The sequence below is a fragment of the Anas acuta genome, chromosome W (assembly GCF_963932015.1).
Source record: "Anas acuta chromosome W, bAnaAcu1.1, whole genome shotgun sequence".
NCBI lineage: Eukaryota > Metazoa > Chordata > Aves > Anseriformes > Anatidae > Anas > Anas acuta.
This window is the reverse complement of record NC_089016.1, coordinates 24,895,313-24,922,238: the sequence shown is the minus strand read 5'-3', so window position 1 is coordinate 24,922,238 and position 26,926 is coordinate 24,895,313. Positions and strand designations below refer to the sequence as shown.

Here is a 26,926-nt window from a genome sequence, read left to right as displayed (position 1 = left end):
CCATTCCCACCTGGAGAGAATTTGTACAAGACATAGGTAAGTATGGACGCCGAATGGTCTGGATTAGTTCATCCGGTATTAAGTCCCAAGACCACTCTCGGTGAGTCCGCCAAATCCACACTCAAAATCCCAGATACCCCAAATTCAAAGAGAGGTTCAAACCTAATAGGGAACGAGGTGAGTTGTGGTGTAAGGCCCTAGCTTTGGGTGCACCCTGACCATTCTTGCATGGTGCCTCTATGGAGGACCTCCGTACATTAGTCCAACTTCTGGGTAAGAAAAATATTCCAGCTGGGGAGAATTGCCTAAGCGGAAAACCCCCAACCCATAAGGAAACTGCAACTTCTGCACCGAGCCTAATTGAGGAGGCAGAAGCTCAGCAAAAAAACTCCTATCCCCGGGGAGGGCAGTGAGCCACCCTGCTCAGTGGGTATTAGCAATTCAATGGCTCTCTAATGAACACTCTGACCCTGTCATTGCCATTCCCGTTGGACCCCCAAAAATATTGGTAAATTTCCTTATTGACACCGGGACCGAAATGTCAGTAATTACACAAGACAGCACAAACCCTGAGCATAACACCTGGTTGACGCAGGGTTAAATTCACAGGAATCGATGGTGTGGAAAAACAATGCCCTACTGCAAAAATTTCACTCTGGCTGCCAGAGGAACAAAAATTAACCAGAGCCAAAGTATTAGTTGGTGCTGTATATACTAATATTTTAGGATTTAACATGCTGCATGGCTGTATGTGGAAACTCCCTGATGGAACTGTGTGGAGTTTCATGACACATCAAAGGGATTCAGGCACAGTGAGATGGAGTCTGTTACAAACATCCATACCCTTATCCCCCGCTAAAATCACTAATGTTCGGCAATATCTGTTGTCAGCAGCAGCGCTTATGGGAATTGACGGGGTGGTAACAGAATTGGAAGAAAGAGGCATTATTAAAAGGACTCATTCACCTTACAGTTCACCAGTGTGGCCGGTAAAGAAACCAGCCAGGCAATGGCCTTTTACAGTGGATTACAGACAGTTGGATGCTAATACTACACCTTTGACTGCCGCAGTTCCAAACATGCAGAGATAGTGAAAGCCTTCTGTGCATCTAACAGTAGCAATGGAACTAACTACTCCCAAATATCTCTACACATGGGAAGTCAAAGATTGCTATTTCACCCTCTTTCTAACCCTGCCGGTTGAATACAACAGAGCATATTTTATTTTCTTTTGTGTTCACAAGAATCCTGAATGAACTGTGTATGGAATCATAGAATCATAGAATATCCTGAGTTGGAAGGGACCCTTAAGGATCATCAAGTCCAACTCTTGACACCGCACAGGTCTACCCAAAAGTTCAGACCATGTGACTAAGTGCACAGTCCAATCTCTTCTTAAATTCAGACAGGCTCGGTGCAGTGACCACTTCCCTGGGGAGCCTGTTCCAGTGTGCAACCACCCTCTCTGTGAAGAACTTCCTCCTGATGTCAAGCCTAAATTTCCCCTGCCTCAGCTTAACCCCGTTCCCGCGGGTCCTGTCACTGGTGTTAATGGAGAAAAGGTCTCCTGCCTCTCGACACCCCCTTACGAGGAAGTTGTAGACTGCGATGAGGTCTCCCCTCAGCCTCCTCTTCTCCAGGCTGAACGGGCCCAGTGCCCTCAGCCGTTCCTCGTACGTCTTCCCCTCCAGGCCTTTCACCATCTTCGTAGCCCTCCTCTGGACACTCTCCAACAGTTTCATGTCCTTTTTATACTGTGGTGCCCAGAACTGCACACAGTACTCGAGGTGAGGCCGCACCAGCGCAGAGTAGAGCGGGACAATCACCTCCCTTGACCTACTAGCGATGCCGTGCTTGATGCACCCCAGGACACGGTTGGCCCTCCTGGCTGCCAGGGCACACTGCTGGCTCATATTCAACTTGCTGTCTACCACGACCCCCAGATCCCTCTCTTCTAGGCTGCTCTCCAGCGTCTCATCGCCCAGTCTGTACGTGCAGCCGGGGTTTCCCCGTCCCAGGTGCAGGACGGGGGTGCATGGACAGCTAGAGGATGACGAATCAACAGTTTGGATTAATAATGCTATACTTTACCCTGACCTTGATGCAATTACAGACCTTAAAGGAAACTTAGCTACTGTGGTTGTGCACAGAGCTGAGGTGTTTCACTGTAACATCTAACCATGCATTGTCACAGTGTAGCGCAATCATTGGAACACCTCAGAACCAAAAGGATCTAAACCTCTCTACTTTAGTTTTACATGGGAGTAAATATTTTCAAAAGATGAATGGAGTTGGAATGATTCTCTAAGAATGGCTGAACTTCAAGCCACATCTGGCCAGACAATACAAATCGGTTGCCGAATAACTAATGGATCTACTTACAATAGGCCAACTGAAATTAAGACAGTTTACCACAAAATCAGAGTACCGATTGTACCAAAATAACTGAACCAAATTTTGATTGCTGGTACAATTTTACTTTCACCAAACCTATAATTGTGTACTGTCTTTGGGGTTACAGAGGCACAGAATTAAGAAGCCTCTGCCCCCGCAGATACTTGAAAATGTACCAACTTGGCCTCCCATTGGTCTAACTCCTTCCATCTTCAACCCTGGTCCTTACATAATTAAAAATGTGGGACAACAACAAATTCTCTTTAACCCTAGTTGGTCCCTAAAAAGGGTAGAGCTAGCGCTGCACGTTAATATCTCTGAAATCAACTTAAAATGTACCACCTTTTTGAGAACTGCTTACACTGGTTGGTCAGCATGGTTACACGGACGTTCTCTGAAACAATCTCAGTGCATGCCACGGGATGCAACTGGGTTATTGGGAATAGGATTAGGTATATTAAATAGCATTGATGCTGAGGTCCTAATGAGTAGAATAACTGCTACTACAGATGACCTAAGGAAACTGGAACGACCAATAAAATCATCCTTATTGGCTTTAGGAGAAAATCATTGGCTTCTATCAGATGTTTTACCCCATTGGGAACAAACTGAAGAAAATGATCATCAATTAGTTGTAAATGCCCTTGGAAAAACTCAAGGCAATACCTCCCTTGCCTTGAGCTGCATCCAAGCGCAGTTATGGATACGGTCTGTAGCAGCAGCTATTATTAGAGAGGGAGAAGGAGGAACTTTGCCCACTGAAATTCGAAAATTGATTTGGGATAACGCTTCAGAATTTGAAAAGGAGTTTCAAGCATGGTGGCGATTAGTCAACTTTACCTACTATGCAGAAAACGATAAAATTGTTGCCTTTATACTTACTATAAGCAATGCCACCATATACAATGTATATCCAATCATTGCATTAGGACTCAATCATAATGGAACTATATCCTAAGGAGCATGAAGTATGGGCCCATCAAAAGGGAGGAAAGTGGCCAACAATTGATGTGAATGCATGTATTGTGCGTGAACAAAAAGGCTTCATCTCTGAGAGTAACACGCTCGAAGCCCAAGACATTTGTCTTGACACTGAACAAAATATTTGCCACTTTGAGATACATCCTAATTAAACCCTTGAAACTGTACTTGTATATATTGGGAAAGGTTGTATTTGCATGATGTGATTTTAGATACTCAGCTTCTGTCACTTATTATCAACTTATTGCGTCTAATTCTGCTTCACGATCTGCTGCCTACTCCTATTGGAATGAACCTCGCCTTGGTGAAGAAATTGCTGGTACATGAGGACTTGAAGCAGCTGATGACACAAGTTCAAGAAAATGGACAAAAGACTCTGATTACTGTCCATCATGATGGACATATTCTCAGAAAGAATAGTCAGGCATTGGAATAGGTTGCCCAGGGAAGTCGTGGAGTCACTGTCCCAGGGGTTGCTTAAGGAAAAGTTGGAGATCATACTTCAGGACATGGTTTAGTGGGTGATGTCAGTGGTAGGGTTATGGTTGAACCAGATGATCTTGGAGGTCTTTTCCAACCTTTATGATTCTATGAAACTGATAGACTGCATGGCCAGCCATGAGTGGAACTGAGAACAAAATCATGTCCTCTGAGTAAACTTTGCTCATTTTAATCTCATCATAATGCCAAAACACACCTCCATCCAAAACACCATCTGCCTCCAGGGTATGACCACCCCTCATTGAGCACGTGCTATGAATTTCTCTGAGCCTATATGTTTAAAGCAAAAGTAAGAAAATTTTATACCAATCATAAAAGATATGTAGGACTAGAGTCACTCAAGCTCCACCTAAAAGTAAGAAAATAGTATAAAAATGGCTCAAGAGAGGAAGAATGTTAGGGAAGATACCACTGCAGAAAAGTTGGAAAGACATCACTGACTTCTGGGATCAGTCAACAGGCTAAGCATCTCTTCCCCCACACAGGGATGCCTACTGGGTGAGATTCCAACCCTTGGTTATACTGAGTGCTTCCCCAGGAAACCTAACATTCTCTATAGAGTTGTTTCATAAGTTAGCACATGCATAGTTGGTTGTGTTTGTCATAATCTTGGTATTCGCATGTGCTTTGCAGACAGCCCATCGACTGATCCCAGGAGGCAGGAGGTCTTCGTGATGGTATATTCCCTTGGGATGGTATCTTCCCTAACATCCCCTCTCTCTTAGGCCAATTTATATTACTTTCTATCTTTTTGGTGGAGCTTGAGTGACTCCAGTCAAGCATATCTTAGTTATATCTTAGTTGCAGACAGCATATTCATCAGCAGCAATCCAAAAGAACCTGGACTCCTGTTGCTGCAATAAACTGCACTACTCATTACTCTACTGGTGTATCAACTTATTTGCACATCTGTGACTGTGGTACTTCAATATATTGGAAGAAGACTTATAGTGCTGATTTAGGCATCACTGAGAATCTAAGCACAGCCACCCCCATCCACTCTCATATCTGAGAACATGCTGGAATACAAGGGGGTTTTAGGTTCTGGCACACTTTACCCTTTAACGCAATAGTATGTATTTTAGTTCAGGATTTTTAAAAACACTGAGGAGAAACGGCCCCAAAATGGAGCCCTGCAAAACCCCACTAGTGACTGGCCACCAGCTAGATGTAACCCCATTTACTATAACCCTTTGATCCTGACCCATTAGCCAATTGTTTACCCATCACAATATTATTTTTGTAGCTGTATGCTGGACTGCTGCACATTTTGTCCAGAAGGATACTATAAGAAAATGTATTGAATGCTTTGCTGAAATCCAAGAAGATCACATCAACTATCTTCCTTGATCAACTAGTTGGGTAACCTTGTGTACTGGGCCTGGCTGGAATGGAATTAAATTTCCATGCAGCAGCCCATACAGTGCTGTGCTCTGCACTTGTAGCTAGAAAAGCATTGGTATCACACCAGTGTTTTGGGTAATTTTTTGAGAGAAATTTATTTTCTTTCTCTTTGTGCTTCCACATGGCCTTTGCTTTTTTGTTCTTTTTTCCTTTTCCCTTTAATTAAATTATCCTTATCTCAACCCATGAGTTTTTGTTTTGTTTTTTTTTTTTCTTCCCAGCATACTTTCTTCTCCCCCTCTTCTTCTGATGAGGGGAAGTGAGAGAATGGTTGTGGTGGAGCTCAGCTGCCTAGCAAGGTAAAAGCACCACATTTCTTTTTGGTGCCCAATGTGGGGCACAAAGGGAGATAACAGTAGATTTGATTAAAACACAAATAACACACTTACTTGCTAGTCACCAAGTTTAGGTTGCTATTAATATTTTTCTGTGTGATACTGCCTTATGCAATCCGTGCCATAATCTCTTCTCCATATGCAATTAGAGAACGTGCTGAAATCTGTTTGCTTTTTTCAGTTTGCTGTGATGTGAAGCACTGCCCTTCAGTTTAATCTGGTATTCAGGCCCTGCGTTGTTATCATTTTTGTCTCTGGCCTGCACCTATCAAAAGGTAACTTGCTACCCAGGACCCTCAAGGGGAGGAGGAGGTCTCTGAAACTAATGACCAGATAACACACAGTCTTATCACACTCTCTCCATCATATTTGAAAAGTCCTGGCAGTCAGGCAAAGTCCCTGGTGACTGAAAAAAGGGAAACATCACTCCCATTTTGAAAAAGGGTAGAAAAGAGGACCCAGGGAAATACAGACCGGTAGAGTCTCACCTCCTTGCCTCAAAAGATTATGGAAAAGATCCTCCTGGAAGCAACGTCAAGGCACGTGCAAGACCAAGAGGTGATCTGAGACAGCCAGCATGGCTTCACCAAGGGCAAGTTGTGCCTGACCAATCTGGTGGCCTTCTATAATGGAGTGACTGCATCAGGTGACAAGGGATGACTGAGTGATGCCACCTACCTGGACTGCTGTAAGACCTTTGACACAGTCCCACATGACATCCTGGTCTCCAAATTGGAGAGAGATGGATTTGATGGGTAGACCATTCAGTGGATAAAGAGTTGGCTTGAAGGTCACACCCAGAGAGTGGTGATCAATGGTTCTATATCCAGGTGGAGGTTGGTGACGAATGGTGTACCTCAGGGGTCTGTCCTGGAACCAGTGCCGTTTAATGTCTTCATCAACAACACAGATAGTAGGATCGAGTGCACCCTCAGGAAATTTGCAGATGACACCAAGCTGAGTGGTATGGTTGATACAACAGAAGGAAGGGATGCCATCCAAAGTGACCTGGATGAGCTTGAAAAGTGGGCCCACATGAACCTAGTGAGGTTCAACAAGTCTAAATGAAAGGTGCTGCACCTGGGCCAGGGCAATCCTGGACATGAGCACAGACTAGGATAAGAACTCATTGAGAGCAGCCCTGCAGAGAAAGACTTGGAGGTTCTGCTGGATGAAAAGCTCGACGTGAAGTGGCAGTGCACGCTTGCAGCCCAGAAGACCAACTACATCCTGGGCTACATTAAAAGAGGAGTGGTCAGCAGGTTGAGGGAGGTGATTATCCCCCTTTACTCAGCCCTTGTGAGGCTCCACTTGGAGTACTGCATCCAGGTCTGACGCCCTCAGCACAAGAAGAATGTGGAGCTCTTAGAGGGGGTCCAGAGGAAGACCACAATGATGATCAGAGGGCTGGAGCACCTCTCCTACAAAGACAGGCTGAGAGAGCTGGGGCTGTTCAGCCTACAGAAAAGAAGGCTCTGGGATACCTCAAGGCAACCTTGTGGCAAGATATCGCTGCCAGGGTAGAAACTTGGATGTGCACAAATCGATGGGGCCGGATGGGATCCACCCAAGGGTACTGAGAGAACTGCCAGAGGAGATGGCCAAGCCCCTATCCATCATTTATCAGCAGTCCTGGCTATCGGGGGAGGTCCCAGCTGACTGACAGCTAGCAAATGTGACGCCCATCTACAAGAAGGGCCGGAGGGCAGACCCGGGAAACTACAGGCCTGTCAGTTTGACCTCAGTACCAGGGAAGCTCATGGAGCAGATCCTCTTGAGAGTCATCATGTGGCACTTGCAGGGCAAGCAGGCGATCAGGCCCAGTCAGCATGGGTTTATGGAAGGCAGATCCTGCTTGACAAACCTGATCTCCTTCCATGACAAAGTGACGCGCTGGGTGGACGAGGGAAAGGATGTGGATGTGGTCTATCTTGACTTCAGCAAGGCATTTGACACCGTCTCCCACAGCATTCTCCTCAAGAAACTTGACTTGTACTGGCGCATGCTTCGTTGGGTTAGAAACTGGCTGGATAGCCGGGCCCAAAGAGTCGTGGTAAATGGAGTCAAGTCCAGTTGGATGTCAGTCGTTAGTGGCGTCCCCCAGGGCTCGGTGCTGAGGCCGGTCCTCTTCAATATCTTCATCAATGATCTGGACGAGGGCATTGAGTGCACCCTCAGTAAGTTTGCAGATGACACCAAGTTAGGTGGGTGTGTTGATCTGCTCGAGGGTAGGAAAGCTCTGCAGGAGGATCTGGATAGGCTGCACCGATGGGCTGAGGTCAACTGCATGAAGTTCAACAAGGCCAAGTGCCGGGTCCTGCACCTGGGGCGCAATAACCCCAAGCAGAGCTACAGGCTGGGAGATGAGTGGTTGGAGAGCTGCCAGGCAGAGAAGGACCTGGGAGTGATGGTGGACAGTCGGCTGAATATGAGCCAGCAGTGTGCTCAGGTGGCCAAGAAGGCCAACGGCATCCTGGCTTGTATCAGAAACAGTGTGACCAGCAGGGCTAGGGAGGTGATCGTCCCCCTGTGCTCAGCTCTGGTGAGGCCGCACCTCGAGTACTGTGTTCAGTTTTGGGCCCCTCGCTACAAGAAGGACATCGAGGTGCTTGAGCGGGTCCAGAGAAGGGCGACGAAGCTGGTGAGGGGCCTGGAGAACAAGTCCTACGAGGAGCGGCTGAAGGAGCTGGGCTTGTTCAGCCTGGAGAAGAGGAGGCTCAGGGGCGACCTTATTGTTCTCTACAGATACCTTAAAGGAGGCTGTAGTGAGGTGGGGGTTGGCCTGTTCTCCCACGTGCCTGGTGACAGGACGAGGGGGAATGGGCTTAAGTTGCGCCAGGGGAGTTTTAGGTTGGATGTTAGGAAGAACTTCTTTACCAAAAGGGTTCTTAGACATTGGAACAGGCTGCCCAGGGAAGTGGTGGAGTCACCATCCCTGGAAGTCTTTAAAAGATGTTTAGATGTAGAGCTTAGGGATATGGTTTAGAGGGGACTGTTAGCGTTAGGTCAGAGGTTGGACTCGATGATCTTGAGGTCTCTTCCAACCTAGAAATTCTGTGATTCTGTGAAAACCTGGATGTAAAGGTACATCATGTAGATGCCCACGAGTCATGCCATCGAAGAACATCTGAATAACAAAGAAGCAGACCGAGCTTTGAAAACTGAAGTGGCTCAGGTGGACCTAGACCGGGAACGTAAGGGTGAGCTGTTTGTAGCTCAATAGGCCCATGAAACATCAGGACATCTGGGGAGGGATGCCACTTACAGATGGGCTCGTGATCGAGGGGTGGACTTGACCATTGAGGCCATCACACAGGTCACTCATGAGTGTGAGACCTGTGCTGCAATGAAGCTAGCCACGAGGGTAAAATCCCCCTGGAATAGGGGGAGGTGGCTAAGATGTTTATATGGTGAGGCCTTGCAAACTGACTGTATCGGACCACTTTCCCAGGCAAAGGGTACATATTCACCATGGTAGAAACAACTACTGAGTGGCTGGAAACATACCCCATAAATGACCCAAAACACTACCTTGGACCCAGAAGAGCAAGTGTTGTATCACCATAGTACATCAGAGAAAATTGTTTTGGAAATGACTCCCATTGTCAGACCAATCTTTTCACCTTCTGGGCCAAGAGACATGGCATTCAGTGGGTGTATCACATCCCCTATCACCCACAAGCCTCTGGAAAGGTTGAGAGGTACAATGTACTATTAAAGACTATGTTAAGAGCATTAGGTGCTGGGACAATGGGAACAATGGGACGTGAATTTGCCCTTAAGCTACTTGACTAATTAACACCTGATGGTCTGACAACCATCCTGGTTCTGCTGAAACAAAACCCTTACACATGGTGGAAAGAGCTAAAGTCCCTGTAGTGCATGTAGGGAAGTAGATGGGGAAGACTGTGTGGATTGCCCCTGCCTCAGGAAAAGGCAAACCCACTCGTGGGATTGTGTTTGCCCAAGGACCAGGGTACACCTGATGGGTTATGCAAAAGGATGGGGAGATCATGTGCATGCCTCAAGGAGATTTAACATTGGGACAAAAGTAATCTGTAATCTAAGCTATGTGTTATAGGAGGACACTGCATGACCAATTACAGGTCAGCTTCGCAAGGAACCAGGCAAGGGCAGCAACAGCTCAAGCTAAGCTGGTGCTGGCATCCAGAAATCCTACTCAGCCTGTCCTGAGTGACCACTTGACTTCTGACACTTGGAAATCTATTCCTGTGCTCTTAAGACGTGGTATTTAAAAAGCAACTAGCACTGATTGACCCCAACACCTTCAAAAGCCATTTTCCAGAGGACCTCACCAACTAGTTCCCTAAGCAGCCTAAAGTCTGCTCTCCCCATATCCATGGTTCAAATTTTGCTGGCAGCTTTACCTCCTATCACCAAAGATTTCATATTTGACTACTTCATGGTCATGATGGCCAAGAGGGCTGCCCATTGCCACTTCACCCACAAGACCCTCTCTGTTTACAAACCCATCTAGGAGGGCATCTTTCTTAGCTGGCTCCCTTAGTACCTGTACCAAGAACTTATCACTATGTTTTATGAATTTCCTGGACCTGTTTGTATCAGCTTTCTGGTATTCTCAGTTAATGTCTGGGAAGTTGAAGTCACCCATAAGGACAAGGACAGCTGATCTAGAGATATCTCTTAGTTCCTTAAAGAATAATCCTTCGTTGTTGTCATCCTGGCTGAGTGGCCTGTAGTGGACTCCCACAACAGCTTTATTTGCTTCTCCCTTAATCCTTACCCAGAGATAATGCTGGCTGATCCCAGAAAGCCTCTTGGATTGAGTCCAAGATTTTTCTTCTGCAAACATATCATAAAGAAATTAAAAAAAAAAAAAAAAAGGAAAACAAAACCCACAAAACTTGAGATCTTTATTCCCAGGAGCTAGTATTTAGAAGTATTCCATGAACAGACAAGAGCCTAAAAAAATATTTTAACGCTGATTAAGCATTTCAACCTTAAAGCTAGTAACCCATGCCTACTCCTAAAGCCACAAAGTCCCCATTATTTTAGCAGCCCTCTTCAATACTTGCTTGAGGTTTAGCAAAGCTGTCTTTGTTATTGAGGACCATGAACAGAATTCCAGAAGAGCTCATATTTGGACCTTTAACTAATAGCTTGCCCTTTGTATGGCTTCATTACTTTGACTTCATCATCTACAGTCAGCCTTATGGATTCCTTCCATCATTTCCCATTTCTCCACAACACTTATGTTCTTTGTATTGTTGTTAACTATTGACTTGAGCTATAAAACAGTACATCCCCCCTCAAATTAGAACTAGATTAGAGCCGACTGTACACTCACATACAATTATACCCTAAAATATCTCTTAGTTCCTTAAATAATTCATTGGTGTCACCATTGTTGGCTGGATGATCTACACTGGACTCCCACAACAAAATCCACTTTATTTGCTTGTCCCTTAATCCTTACCCAGAGGCTTTCAACTGCATTGTCACCAACTGCAAGCTCCATACAGTTCAGCCTACCCCATTACATAAAGCACCATCACCCCACCTCACCTGCCCTACCTATCTACAACATTTTACCATAACACACCAATCACAGGACTCTTCCCACCAAGTCTCACTTATGCCAATGATGCCATAGCTCTGGGACTGACTCAAGGCTTCTAGCCCCTCTTGCTTGTTCCTCATGCATTGGCATAGAAACATTTCCAATGTGCTTCACTGTACCTGCCACCTCATGGAGAAGACTGAAGGACCTCACTAGCACACAGTCCCTTAAACACTCGCAAGCCCGATTTTATCCCTTTCCCCCTTTAAATCTAGTTTAAAGCTCTAGAAATCAGCTCTGCTAACTCTTGACCAAAAACCCTGTTCCCCCCTTGAGAGAGGTGTGCCCCATCAGGCACCAGCAGGCCTCGTATTGTGTAGACCATCCCATGATCAAGAAACACAAAATTCTGCTGGTAACACCAGCCTTGGAGCTGCATATTAAGTAGCTGGGTCTGCCTATTCCTTTCAATATCATTGAAATGGGGTCAGGCCATAACACTTCGTCACTGCCACTCCTTCAGTCACTCTCTTCCCCTGCTCCAATGTAGGGTCCTTCTCATGGGATACAGTCCTTCCCAAACTGATCCTGCATGGGTTTCCCACAGGCAGCAGCTCTTCAAGAACTGCTCCAAATACAGGTTCGTACCACAGGGTCCATCCATCAGGAGCACACTGTTCCAACACTGGTCCCCCACAGGCGGCAGCTTCAGCCAGGTCACCTGCTCCTGAGTAGTTTCCTCTCCACGGCCTACAGGTCTGACCTGGAATCCGTTCCAGCAGGGGTTGTCTACAGGCCGCAACCTCCTTCATGGCAGGTCCACCTGCTCCACTGTGGGTTCCTCCATGGACTACAGTGTGGAAATCTCCTCCACTGTGATACACCATGGGCAGCAGGGGGACAACCTGCTTCACCATGGTCCTCTCCACAGGCCGCAGGGGAACTTCTGCTCTGGCACCTGGAGCACCTCTTCCCCCCTCCTTCTTCACTGACCTTCTTGTCTGCAAGGCTGGTTCTCACTCCTCACTTACCCAGCTGCTGTTGCCCAGCAGTTTCTTCTTCCCCTTTCTTAAATATGCTCTCAGAGGCACAAACAACCTTGCTTATTAGCTCAGCTCTGGCCAGTGACAGGTCCCTTGTGGAGCCGGCTGAAACTGGTCCTTATCTAACATGGGGCAGCTTCTGGACTCTTATTACAGAGACCACCCTGGCAGCCCCCCTGCTACCAAAACCTTGCCATGTAAACCCAATACAGATAATAATCAAAGGGCTATACCGGGCTAGTGAGTTTTCTAGTAACATCTTTTACCCAGGTCCTTGGGAAGCAGCAGACTTCCCAGCAGGTTGGGTCTGATCAGCATATCAGGCCCTCTGTTCTCCTCAGAATGGAGTCACCAATGACAATTGCCTTTCTTTTTTTCCCCTTGACAGAGGTGGTCTTGACCCATGGGGTAGGCTGACTTGCCCTAGGTGACCCCTCTAACCTAGGTGGACCTTTGGTCACATCATCATTTGCCTGTCCATCAAGTTCCGGAGCCTCATACCTGTTGTACAAGGGTACCTGGTAAGGTGAGGTAGGCAGGGAGGGGATTCACCTGCTGTGAAGCAGAAGCCTCCTTCCATTCGCCCATCTCTTAATTGCCCTCCTTCTGCCTGGTGGGAGAGAGTAGGGGATACTTCATTTCTTATGTTGTGGCTGGCTGAAGCATCTGTTCCAGGGATGATAGAGTATGATTGTACTGGGTCTGGCTGGGATGTTAACTTTCCCTGCAGCAGCCCATACAGTGCTGTGCTCTGTACTTGTAGCTGGAACAGCATTGGTATTATACCAGTGTTGTGTTTATTGCTGAACAATACTGGCACAGGATCAAGACTCCCTCCAAGCCCCCCCAAGAGCCAGTATGCTGGGGGTGGGCAAAAGGTGACATCAGTATAAAAAAAAAAAAAAAAAGGGGGGGGGGACATCACCAGGGCAGCTGACCTAAACCAAAGAGATGCTCCATACCATATCATGTCACACTCAGCAATAAAAGGTGGTAAAGGGAAATGAGAAGGGGGAAGGTCCTCTTGTTATGAAGACATCTGTCCTCCCAAAAAACTGCTACGCATACTGAGACCCTGTTTCCCCAGATGTGGCTGAACATCACTTTTTGATGGGAAGTAAAGAATATTTCCCCCCCTTGCTTCCATGCAGCCGTTGCTTTTTTTTTTTTTTACCCCCTCCCCTCTTTCTTTTCCCTTGAATTAAATTATCCTTATCTCAACCTGTGAGCCTTTTTCTTTCCATAGTACTTTCTTCCCCCCCCTTCTTTTGAGGAAGGGGAGTGAGAGAGTGATTGTGGTAGAGTTCAGCTGCCTAGCAAGGTAAAACCACCACAATTCCACCAATCTCCTTCTCAGACTCGCTAACGCTCCTCAGCCTTCCCACCTCTTCCTGAAGCTCTGTCACCAGACTGAGCAGTTCTTCTACCTGGGTGCACCTCCTACAGGAGGTGCACCCAGGTAGAAGCTCACTGCTGCCATTAGATGCTAACAGAAAATTTGGGCACACCCTTCAGCCTGAGATCTAGATAGCTGCATGTTCCCTTGGGAGCTCTGTCTGGGTAGCTGTGTCAGTTGTTCCTGTGGCTGGAGAGGCCACAGGGAACACAAAGAACATGGCTTTCTGCTAGGTGGATACCATGACTGGATCTCCTTGTGAGCTGGTTAGAACTGCTGTTTGAACTGGTAGTGACTGTACCCTCCCTGCACACACTCCTGTGCCCTGCCTTGAGTGCTACACTCTGACCTGGTCACTAGTGCTCCCTAGGGCTGCCTTTTATGTGAGTAGCATTTGGCTGCCTTTGCTCTTGGCCTCACCCAAGCCTCATCAGCCACTCTAACAAGAGCTGCTGGTTCCTGGCAGGTTTCTACACTCAGCTGGGATTTCCTGAAGTCACCCCCCCCCCCCCCATCCCCTGCTCTACTGCAGATCTTGCTGGCACTGGAGCCATTCACCCCAGCAAATGACTGCTAGTTACAGTTACACCACATTTAAATCTCTCACCATTGCTCCTAGCCCTGCCCATGCCTCATCAGCCAATCTCACAAGAGTTTCTGTCACTCCCCTGGGATTTCTGGAACACACACACACACCCTGTACACCATGATCCCCCAGCTCCACACTGAGGATTGTGCTGGCATCAGAGCTGGTTGCCTCATCAAGAATATCACAAAATGGAAATTATTTTGAAATACTCTATTAAGTTGGTGTAAAACCCAGTGTAGAGGTTAACTACATTACAACAGTGCTCTTTACTAGCCAAAAATTGCACATTTTCTTGTTTATCTGAGTTTACACACAACACTATAATTACATTTGGAGATAACTAAAGTACCAGATATCTAGCTTTGTCATTAGACTTTCATTATAAAGCAATTTTTTCATAATTATTTTGTATCAGTAAGAATGCATTTATATATTTGTTATACTTCACGATACACTGAGACAACTCTAGAACTTGGACAAGCTTTCTACAATGCTTTTTTTCCCCCCGCATAAAATTATGAATATCAAATGCAAGATAAGTGATACTAACATTCAAGTAAACACTTAAAATTTTTACTACTTGCCTCTGGAGGTGCTACTGGAAAGAACAGTTTTTCCCCCTTCAGCAAACAAGACACATGACTGTAATAACCAATTAGGTCCGAGAGTGAAGCAAAGCGACGTCCACCAATGTAATAGTCTCCACACATGGCAATAATTCTGTTAATATGGAAAAAGGAAACTTGACAGAAGAAAATCTTTTGCTACAAATTGTTGGGCGTTTCTTTTTTTTTTTTTGTATGTTTTTTTTTGTGTCTGTGGATTTTTAAAAAAGGAAATTAGGATAATGGTGAGTTTTTAAAGCAGTCTACATTCAATAAAATGCAATATTATGCACACCCTTTAAATAAACATTAGATAATCAGAAATTGCTGATAAATATCACATGATAAAAGTCTTCAAAGACCATAAAGGAGGCATAGATTCACAAAAAAGCAAGCAAATTTGCCAGAACTAAGTTAAATTAAACAGAGAAGCAATTACCAGCATCCTGAACAAATGACATACATTAGTAGAGGTAACAGCGTTAATACTTCTGCCATGCACAACATACAGCTTATATGACAGGCCTGTATACATTTGGCCAAAGTATCAATATAGTAAAAAATAACTGCATATAGTATATCTAACTGTATAACAACAAATAACTGCATTTAATTATACAGAAATACCTCGAAGAATTAGTCACTTTTCTACAGTTAGTCTAGTAGACATACTAAAAATAACAACTTGATCATAATTACTGAGTTTAAAAGCTCATTAATAGGAAAAAAGCCTACAAAACATTGTTTAACACTAAATTCTTACAGAACTGCTCACCTCACTACTTTTTGCTTTTAAGTATACAGATTCATGAATGCACTTGTACCAAAAATGCAAATTATGTCTGTTCATATTGCTATGCATTAAAAGTTCTAAAAACAGTCAGAAATAATTGATTGAGGTAAAAATGATTTTTAAAAACATTCACATGACACAATAATCATTTCTACAAGGGGGAGGAGTACTTAAGTTGAAACAGCTAGTATTTTTGACCAAACAATCCAAAGAAACAACCAGTTATGTAAACTGACAGCATCAACAGGATGCGAACTTTTCCAGCCATTCAGAATCTGGAAAACAATACTCAGTTCCAGCACTTCTTTAAGAATATTAAGAGCTATCTGGAAAAGTAACTTAGATAAAACACTTGGATAAAACACTTGGCATATTTTCTGCCAGATTCCTTATAAAAGACAAGGTAAATTATTCAGAGATTAGGCTTCTAAATGAAATTTAGTATTTCAGATTTTATTATTAAACAAGCTTAATTTAAGCTTTTCTTCAGAATGTGTGGGACTAGTAAACATGATTTCTGTAAACACAGAAAATTCTGAAGGACAAGATGAAAAGTTTTCCTTCCTAATATTTTATATCACTCTGCAACTCACTAAAAGCATACTACTACATCCACAGAGAATTTTAGTTTTCATGGACTCATACACTATCTATCAGTCATATGCTGCACTAAGTATACATTTGTATCCAACTGGGGGGCAATTTAGAGAGCTTTCACTTAAAGTTAGCATTTTAGTCACACAAATACATAAGAGAAGTTTATTCTGAAAAATATCACTTTTCGGAAACGAACTATTAGCAATATTATTGAGCAATGGAAATCTCACCCATTTTTGGAAGGCAGTTGTCAAAGAACCAGCTTTGGGGAAAATGACATTTCTAGTCTGAGACCCAGTGGATGCATCCCTACATTTACTTGAAACAATTTCAAGACTGCCATTCTTGAAGCTGACAACGTTTGAGTGTAGCACCTGCCTTCTAATAACAAAAATATACACTCTGCAGTCAACAAATGAAACCAAAAAGTATGTCTATTCTGTAAAGAACAGTATCAAAGAAATTAATTTCATTTGAATAGCTACCTCTTCACATATGTAATGGATCCAAGAAGGAAATTTTCTGTAATATTTGAAAATATTAGAATCATTTTCCTAGAGAGTGGGAAGCCATTAAAGAGTATGTTCTATCTGAGATGTCAGAAACAACTGCATAGTGGACATGAACCAATATTCAATGCCTGGTTTCAGCCACAACGAGCAGAAATTATTATTTTTTTTAGTGTCTGATTATTTTAAAACTGTGTTAATTCTTGCTTTTTATTTTCTACTACTGCTACATAATAACCGATTCCCAAATAAGAATCAGTAAATCAGTATAGCTGAAAAGTATACTTCTTAGCTCAGATAGTATGAAGCAAACGTGAGTATGCTATTTCTATTTGGTCTGCAAGTAAATTTGCTTTCCTTTTATTTCCTGTTATCTAAATAGCTGACAGCTATCGGTTTTGTTTGTTTCCTTGTTTGTTTTCTGTGCCTTTTTTTCTTTTAAACTACTAAAAATGCATCTGATTTCCTATTTTGTGAAGATAAAAGATAAACATTACATTACAGCACACTACACGCTGTCTAACATTCAAGAGCTTCCCAGAACACATCTTATTGATGATAAATGAGAATAAATTAAAGCATACAACTTAACAATGGAAAAATAATCCTAGTTACAATTTTGTATAAAGGACTACTTATATTTAGAACAACTCAATTAACACATACTGGAAAGCTGATTCCACCAAAACCTCAGATTGTTAAATACATAACCTCTTTGTTTCTCCTTGTTATTTTTCTTAAAAAGGAAGCACACAGATTTACTACAACTTCAACATTCAAGTATTCCCTGTAAACTGCAGTGACTGAGGAATAGACTCAAAACCATCTCCACGAATGACTCCATATTACTGTAAGTTTAGCCATAACAGTTTGAGACAAGCTTCTCTATTCCAATGACATTTTCATTCTTTAGCCTATAAAGTAGATTTTAAGCATCACAATTTAAAAACAAACCCAAGTGAAGAGCTATATGGTACATGAATAAAAAGTCAAAATATTTGATTTATAATACAACTGTTTTCTGTACTGTATTAAGTTCTAAAATCACAAACAAGTTACAGTGTTTTAAAATAAAAAAAATAATAGTTCTCACCTGAAATGATTTACATTTGTTTTACTAAGGAACGAAAGCACAAATGAACCCGGTCTCCGATCACTCTCTCGAATAAGGTAAGTTCCAGGTTTTCCTGCTTGCCAAAGACGTTCTTCAGCAATTGCTCTGTCAAGTTTTCCATGATACCACCTAAAAAACAAATGTAACAATGGGTGTCCTTAAAGCTTCTGTTCATTCTCACAAAACAGACCTCTGAAAATAATTGAAGTTATCATTTGAAATTGATGCAATTCCAAGACTGTTTCAAATAAAGTTATCAGGTGTAATCTCTCTGGAATTAATCATTTCCAATATACAGAATCTTAATTATTTTAAACAGTCCACAGGTTTTCAGATAACCTACTTTCCCAAATAACTCACACTTGGCGAAAGCACTCTGGACCATCCAAAGGTTCTATATGACCAGCTTTTTCTTTCCTCCTCAATTTGTGCATTTTCAGTAAGTGAACAGAAACAGAAGTAACTGATCTGACTCAACTGTTGTATTTTAAGCCTATTCAAGCTTCAATTCAGGCTGGATAAACATGAATTGTGAAGTGTGTTGTTTGAGAAACAGGTTATTACAATTATCACAGAGATCTCAGCAGCAAGGCCTGCACCTAAACTAAATAAGATCAGTTACTACTACTACACCATAGTCAAAAGAGTCTTACCCAAACCCAACACAGCCTATTAAAAGTTCCTAAAATCCTATTTAGGACCCAAGAGAACAGCTTGAAGCTGCAACAGGGGAAGTCCAGGCTGGATATCAGGAAAAGGTTTTTCACTCCTGGCAGAGTTCAAGAAGTACTTGGACAACGCTCTCAGACATACGATCTGATATTTGTTTTTGGGTGGTCCTTTGGGGACCCAGGAGTTGGACTCATTGATCTTTGTGGGTCCCTTCCAACTCAGATTTTCTATGATGAAAAGCAAACACAAACAGAAGTCTGCACTGTGCTTATGTGGCAGCTGGGACAGAGGAGTGAGAAAACATAGACAAATGTAGAAACAACCCTGCAGACACCAAGGTCAGTGAAGGAAGGGGAGGAGGTGCTCCAGGCACCAAAGCCGAAATTCCCCTGCAGCCCACAGAGAGGAGCATGGTGGAACAGGCCATCTCCTCTGCAGCCCAATGGGTACCACAGAGGAGCAGATATCCATGCTGCAGCCCATGGAGAGCCCATGCAAAAACAGACTACGGGCCAGAACTGCAACCTGTGGAGAAGAGCCCATGCACACACAGGTGATCTGTCAGGAGATATCACCCATAGGGGACCCACATTGGAGCAGTTCTTGAAGAACTGCAGCCTGCGGGAAGCCCATGTAGGATCATTCTGGTAAAGACTGCATCCCATGGGAGGGATCCCATGCTGGAGCAGGGGAAGAAAACAAAGACAGAACAGCAGATGACAGAGCATTATGGACTGACCACAACCCCATTCCCTGTTTAGCTAGCCATCACTGTGAAACCACCAAAACTTGTAAAAGAAAAGAGGAAATTAGGTGCTTGCTTATAATTTTAAGGTGACAGATGATTGTTTTGGTAATGAAGAGTTCAATTTAATAAAAGCAGATGGTATGACTACAAAGAAAGGACACTTACAAAAGAAAATGGCAGGATGGAAAGTATACAATTCACTATCAATACATGGCCAATTTAAAAAAAAAAAAGGTAAAAGACTGTATAAAATAAAAAGCTTTTTGATGTTTCATGCCTACATTTTTAATTACCCAATTTAACTTTAAGTAATAAAACAAGGATAAACAATGATGAAAAATAGGCAGATGGAAGTATAAGTTTGTTTTGTTTTTTTTTTTTGTTGTTGTTGTTGTTTTTTTTAAAATATATTTACTGTTCAAGTATTTTTAATGTTAAAGTATCCAGAAGAAAAAACACAATTATGCTGGTCCTGCAAAGACTTCAATACCCCTTTTAATCTTAATAAATATAATACAGTAACTTGGGTTAGAAAGGACCTTAAAGATCATCTAGTTCCAATCCCCCTGCCATGGGCAAGGAAACCTCCCACTAGACCAGGTTGCTCAAAGCCCCATCCAACCTGGCCTTAAACACTTCCAGGGATGGGGCATCCACAGTTTCTCTGGGAAAAGTTGTTCCAGTGCCTCACCACCCACATAGTAAAGAACTTCTTCCTAACATCTAATTTAAACGTACCCTCTTTTAGTTTAAAGCCACTACTCCTTGTCCTATCACTATGCTCCCTGATAAAGAGTCCTTCCCCAGCTTTCCTGTAGACCCACTTTAGGTACTCGAAGGCTGCAATAAGGTCTCCCCAGAGCCTTCTCTTCTCCAGGCTGAATAACCCCAATTCCCTCAGCCTGTCTTCATAGGAGAGGTGCCCCAGCCCTCTGGTCATCTTTGTAGCCCTCCTCTGGACTCCTTCTAATACATCCATATCCTTGTGCTGGGAACCCCAGAGCTGAACACAACACTCCAGGTGGAGTCTCACAAGAACAGAGTAGATGGGCACAATCACCCTCCCTTGACCTGCTGGCCACACTTCTTTTGATGCAGCCCAGGATACAGTTGGCTTTCTGGCCTGCAAACACATCTTGCTGGCTCATGCTGAGCTTCTCATCAAACAACACCCTCAGGTTCTTCTCATCAGAGCTGCTTTCAATCCATTCTCTACCCAGTCTGTATTTGGGCTTGGGAGTGCCCCAGCCCAGATGCAGGACCTTGCACTTGTTGAACTCGAAGAACATCAGCCTACAGGAAGCCCACACAAGATAAGTAGCCTCATCGACTAATACAAGAAATCAGGGCCTTTGCAGTCTTCCCCCTAGAATGTACTTGTCAAAAATTCTGTATCCTTTCATAAACATTAGCTTTCATGCTATCAGCTGAGTTAAGACAACATTCTGACAGCAAAGTCTACTCACATTTGTGAAAGTAGTACAATTATTGTGTCAAAGAGGTGATCATAATTACCCCACTTTCTAAAAATATTTCCAAAAAAACCTACTTTGTCTGAGAAACATAACCACTTCTAACAGTAAAATGTCAGATTTTTTTCAGAATACCAGAATTCTATTGTATATCAAGTCAGTGAGATACAAAGAAGTAACTTCACCTTTACATGCTTCTATTACCCTCATCCTTTGTCTAAACTGCCTGATTATATTTCTAGCTCTTCATGGAAATGTACAAGTTAAAGACTATTCAAATGCTGTCTTCACAAAATGACATCTTATTCTTCAGAAATGTCTAGCAAAAGTCAAGAAACAAAAAGAAGAAAGGTTTAGTAAGAAGTCTTTGAAGATTAGAGGGGGCATGTATGTTTAAAGCAATTATTTAATATTACAGTTTATGTCCTCCTTAAAACTACAATGGCTTCTGAAATCTTGGAAATACCTGAAATAATGCAAAAATTAAACTCAACATTGGAGTTACAAGAGAATGTGAAAATAAAACCTGAAATCTTGAAACCCTAAATTATCCACTATACTTACTAAAACTTCAGAAATAATATATTCATAGATACCAATGTTTTACTTTGGAGATGGTAAGGTAGTTGCTTGAGGGCTATTTTCTTGCTCTAATACAAGTCTTGCAACATTTTTATGTAAAACGTGCAAGATTCCTAAATTTAATTTGTTGTTAAATCCAAAAATTATGTTTCAAGTACTCACTAGTTACATCAACTCTAAATAACAGTTTCTGATTTTTTATTTCACAAAATATAAACACAGAACTGCTCTGCCTCTAGTGCAAGGTTCTTTATAATACCAGCACTGTAGGAATGCCAATTAACGAAAAGATTTTTATTATACTTATCCTAATGAAAATTTATTTTTTTCCCCCCAATTGCCTCTTCTCTCCAAACATAACTTAATTAAGAACAACTTTTAAGAAGCTGGCTGAGCAGCAAAGCAGCCTAAGTAAGGCATTATTTACAAAAATAACCTCTACTAATATTTTAAAATACAGAAATAGTTACATCCCTTTCAAATTTGTGTTTCAAGACTGCCTGAATTTTTTTTTTTAAAAAAAGTTACATTAATCATGTTTTTATCTGAAATGGGAAAGTTACACTTTTTTTGGAGTTTAAACTTTTTTTTTTTAGTCAAAAGCTTGCAACATAAAATGATTACACAGTATAAGCAACCTTTTAAAAGTAATTAAAATGTTATACACAGTTTCACTTTTAAAAAATAACATTTATTACTCTTCTGAGAAAGATTACTCTGCTTCTAGATATTGGATAAGTCTCCCCAGTAAGTTCAACAGATAATCGAATCATATCTGGAACAGCTCATTCCTTTTTGGCATTTTGTTTATTAATATTAAAAGCTGAAAAAGTTAACTCGTGCAGATCAATCTTCACAGGAGCTGACCCCAGTTAGTTGTAGAGTACCATCTTTAAATCTCAGACATTTCACGTCACTAATGCTCTAGCTTACTGTTAAAAAAAAAAAAAGGCAGGCAATAATTCCTAGAGATATACAGACACACATATTACACTCGCATTCACCCACTGCCAGTCATAAAACAGCACAACAGGACAAAAGATGGATGAGACACGCTTCAAAGTGGCAAGTACGAGTAAGCAGGACTGACTTTCCGTGGAGTCTTCTGCATACGTGAGTCAAACTGAATTCTGAAATGAAGCCGGACCAAGCCACGGATTCACCCGAAACAAGGAAGTAAATCTTAAAGCCATCCTAAGGTTTAGCACTTCCTACGCACGGAACTTTCCCGTCTAAATTCCTACTTAAGCGGAATCAGAGCGGGGGGGGGGAAGGAAGGGGCAAAACTTTTGCGGGACTTGCACGGGAGTTTGACACGCACTATCCAGCGGAAAAAAATGGGGCCCGACGCCGAGCTTCCTGCTGCTTCCCCTCCCCCCCGCCCCCCGGGGGAAAGAGCCCAGGCGTGGCAGGCGCCCGACGGGGCAACGGAACGTTACTACTCACTGGTTCGTGGGGGGAGCGTTGAGCGGGATGGCCACCTCCTCCTCTTCGTATTCCGGCCCATCCAGCGAGTCGCCTTCGTCCACAGTTCCCAACCCCCCCGCCAAGGAAGACGGCTGTAATGGCAGCAGAGAAAAGGCGACGGTGTCCGGAAGGGGCTCGGGCAGTGCCCCTCCAGACACCTCCAGTCCCTGGCCAGTCGGTGTCACGGAACCACCACCTGCGGACGCCAGAGGGGCAGACCCTGAGCCCAGCGCCAAAAGCCCTAGCGCCGAGCACAAAGCCGGACCGCCGGTGCCCGAGCTGTCTTCACCAGAACCCATCAGGAAGTGGCCCTGAGACCCCAGTTCCTTGCTCTTCCATAGAGTGGGGCAGTTCCCCAGCTCAGCTCTGCCAACGGTTCCTATCATCCTGACGGAGGTAACCGAGACGTCCTCTTCGCCCTCGGCCGCCATCATGTTGAGCCTCGCCCCCTCCTAACACACACCCCACCCCACCCCCACCCGCCGCCGCCAACACTCGCTAGGGAGGTGGCGACAAAGGAGCTCAGACTCCCCCCACGTCTGCGGGGAGCAGAGCCGGGGATGAGGAGAACATTTCCCCGACAGAGACGGCCTCCAAACAATATCAGTCTGAGCGTTCAGGGCAGCTCCACGAGGCATCAGTCCTGCTGCCTCTTCCCCCTGTGGCCGCGAGGGGAACAGCTCCTCCAAGAGCGTAGCTTCATAATCACCCCACCCCCTTCGAGAACCAGCGAGCTCACGCATAGGTGGGGAAAGGAAGTAAATAGAAAGGGAGCTAGCTAGCGACAAAAAAGAGCAGATGGGCGGGCTGCACCTGCGTGTTCACTAAGGCGCACGGCGCATGCGGGCAGCTTGTGGGATGCGCCGTAAGAGGGGATTTCTGTTCTTTCCTGGAGGTTGTGAGGGATGCAGGGAACAGAGAGAAGTATAAGGAATTTTCCTCACCACCATCAGGAGAAAAAATCAAACAAACAAAAAACATAATTCCACGACAAGCAAATGGAAAAAGGTGGATTTCTCTGGATCGTGCCAAATTTTTCTCTTCCCCTAGAGTTATTGATTCGTGGAAGAGCTCTACAACTCAAAGCAAATGAGTTACAAAGTAGATATGTGGTTTATTTCAGCGCCGGGTGCATGTGGGATAGCTCCCCAAGGCATGTACACCCTAACGTGGCTACTTACTTTGGTTATGTGCAATAAAGAGTTACATATGCATGAAGTTTCCCAATACGCTTATACATTTGCATAACCTATCCCTGCTTTGTATTAAAATTAGCTCCAAGAAGTCATTTCCATAAACTCCTCCCATCTGCGCTCGCGCAGTGCCTTCTGGTGGTGGTCGGCAAAGGGTCGTGGGGATGAAGGCTGATAATTCCTCTTCATCATCAATAGTTGACCTCCTGCCTTTGTCCAGACTCAGCTGCTCCTTGGCTCTTGTCCAAACCACAAGGTTGGTCTCAGCTGGTTTTTGAGACAGGTTCCCCATTTTTGTTCGGAAACATCCTCTGTGAGGGGCCCCGAGACTCCTTGTTTTGGTTAATTTGCACAGTAGTGTAATAAGTGGTCGGAACAAAACCACTCTCAGAATAATCTTTATCAGAGCCAAATTTATTAAGCAAGCATTCAAGCAGGCAAAACAGTGCTGGGCGGCTGGGGAGTCTCCGCTCCACCAACGGCGTGCACCTCACCCCCGCCAGAGTCCCCCTTTTATAGCTTGGTTGTTCCGGGTGTACATGGCATATCCTGGTATGTCCTGCGGTTGCGCGTACTGTTGCTAGGGGGTCGTCTCGGACCTCCCGGTGGTCGTGAGGATGAAGGCCGTAGTCTTCCTCTGCATTGCGGGTTGCGATCTTGCTGAGCAAGCACTATACATGTTCTTATCAGGATGGTCAGCTGGAAACTTTCCAACTATACAGGGTTGTCACAGCCCCCACAAGCTTCCCCAAAATTTATTACAGGTTCTTATCAGGATAGGCAGCTGGAAACTTTTCAGCTATACAGGGTTGTCACAGGCCCCACAAGCTTTCCCACTGGTTTGATTAACAAACTTATACAATATTTATTACAGTAGTAAGCAAAGACACTCAGCAACATCTGTTTTAATGCGATTAAACAAGCCCCCATTCTTCTATCCCTGGCTTCATTATGATTTCGAAGCTGAGAACAACTGTGTGAGCCTTTTGGACTACCAAAGTGTGAAGCAGTAAATACGTGCATAGTTCTGTAGGGAGAGTAGGGTGGCTCTCAGGTCATCCCAACTTGAGGAAAAAAGTAGGAATTTGCTCGGTACTGTACTGCTGCCTAAAGGGAAAGTAGATCTAGTGAGGCACCGCAGTGCAGATGCTGCAAGTGAGAGGTGCAGGCAGACAGCGATGGGGGCTGCGTGTGGGCAGGGTGGGCATGCTTGATGGGGGGCTGGGGAGGTAGGGGAGCAGGTGTCACAGGCATCTTATTTACAAGATAAATAATGCATATTAATATTATAAATCACAGAATCGTTGAGGTTGGAAGGGACGTATGAAGATCATCTAGTTCAACTCCTGGCCTAGCAGGATCACCTAGAGCACAACGCGCAGGAAGGCATCCAGGTAGGTTTTGAATATCTCCAGAGAAGAAGACTCCACAACTTCTCTGGGCAACCTGTTCCAGTGCTGTCACCTACACAGTAAAGAAGTGCCCTCTCATATTCAGCTGAAACCTCCTGTGCTTCATTTTGTGCCTGTTGCCTCTTGTCCTGTCGCTGGACACAACTGAAAAGAGACCGGCTCCATCCTCGCAACATCCTCCCCTCAGATATTTATATACATTGATGAGATATCGATATACATTGATACCTCAGTCTTCTCTTTTCCAGGCTAAACAGGCCCAGCTCTATCAGCCAGTCCTGAAAATAAGTACTATTTATCTTGTAAGAGTTGCAACTATATAGCTACTTAAAATATATTTAATCTGCACTTTTCTGAAAGTATTTCTCATACTTGCTGAGGGCAGACACTATTCCCTCATCAAGGTCGTCGATGAAGATGTTGAACAAGACTGGACCCAGCACCGACCCCCGGGGAACACCCCACTAGTCACAGGTCTCCAGACAGACTCTGTGCCGCTGATCACTACCCTCTGAGCTCAGCCAGTCAGCCAGTTCTCAACCCACCTTACCGTCCACTCGTCTATCCCGCACTTTCTCAGCTTTGCTAGCAGGCTGTCATGGGAGACAGTATCGAAAGCCTTGCTAAAGTCAAGGTAGATGACATCCACTGCTCTCCCCTCATCTATCCAGCTGGTGATGCCATTATAGAAGGCAACGAGGTTGGTCGAGCACGACTTCCCCTTGGTGAATCCATGCTGACTACTCCTCATAACCTTCTTCTCTTCCAATTGCTTGGAGGTGGCATCCAGAACCAGCTGTTCCAACACCTTTCCAGGGACAGAGGTGAGACTGACTGGCCTGTAGTTTCCCAGATCCTCCTTGCCCTTTTTGAAGACCGGAGTGACATTGGCTATCCTCCAGTCTTCAGGCACCTCTCCTGTTCTCCAGGACCTTTCAATGATAGAGAGCGGTTCAGCAGTCACGTCTGCCAACTCCCCTAGCACACATGGATGCATCCCATCAGGACCCATGGATTTGTGTGCATTGAGCCCACTCAGATGCTCCCGAACCACTCCCTTGTCAACAAGGGGGGAGATCTCCACTTCCCAGACTCTTTCTGCTCCCTCCAGGGTCGAGGAGTCCCGGGGGGGAGTCCTTGAACCAAAGACTGAAGCAAAGAAAGCATTCAGTATCTCCGCCTTCTCAGCATCTCCCATTACCAGGACACCCCCCTCGTTCAGCAAGGGACCCACATTACCCCTAGTCTTCCTTTTACTGTTTACATACTTAAAAAAAAAAAAAAACACAAAGCTTTCTTATTATCTTTTATCTCTTTTGCAAGCCTCATCTCTAGGTGGGCTTTAGCCTTCCTTGTCGTGTCCCTGCAAGCCCTCGCAACACATCTATACTCCTCCCAAGAGAAAAGGCCCTTTTCCCACATTTCATAAACCTTCCTCTTCCTTTTGATCTTATCGATGAGCTCCTTGCTCATCCATGCAGGTTTCCTGCCCCCCTTCCCCGATTTCCTGCTCTTAGGGATGCACCGATCCTGAGCTTGGAAGAAGTGCTGTCTAAATGTAGCCCAGCTCTCACAAG

The 26,926-nt window shown here is 44.2% G+C and overlaps 1 protein-coding gene and 1 pseudogene across 6 annotated transcripts in view; one reads left to right on the top strand and one right to left on the bottom strand.

The window, feature by feature from the left end:
- The window catches only part of LOC137846701 (ras GTPase-activating protein 1-like), a 116,814-nt gene extending 93,302 nt beyond the window's left edge, over nt 1–23,512 (bottom strand). For 4 of the 6 annotated variants that reach the window (XM_068664787.1, XM_068664789.1, XM_068664788.1 and 1 more), the window contains exons 1-3: nt 22,724–23,511; nt 17,783–17,932; nt 14,770–14,905 (exon numbers count right to left, since the gene is read on the bottom strand). In XM_068664787.1, coding sequence (XP_068520888.1) covers nt 14,770–14,905; nt 17,783–17,932; nt 22,724–23,178 — 741 coding nt within the window. In that variant the 5' untranslated portion in view covers nt 23,179–23,511. Of the gene's footprint in view, nt 1–14,769; nt 14,906–17,782; nt 17,933–22,723 lie in introns of all 6 variants that reach the window. The other 2 variants (XM_068664791.1, XM_068664786.1) reach the window with 2 other exon arrangements.
- LOC137846706 (very low-density lipoprotein receptor pseudogene) overlaps nt 1–26,926 on the top strand; it is a 666,922-nt pseudogene that overhangs the window by 414,475 nt on the left and 225,521 nt on the right.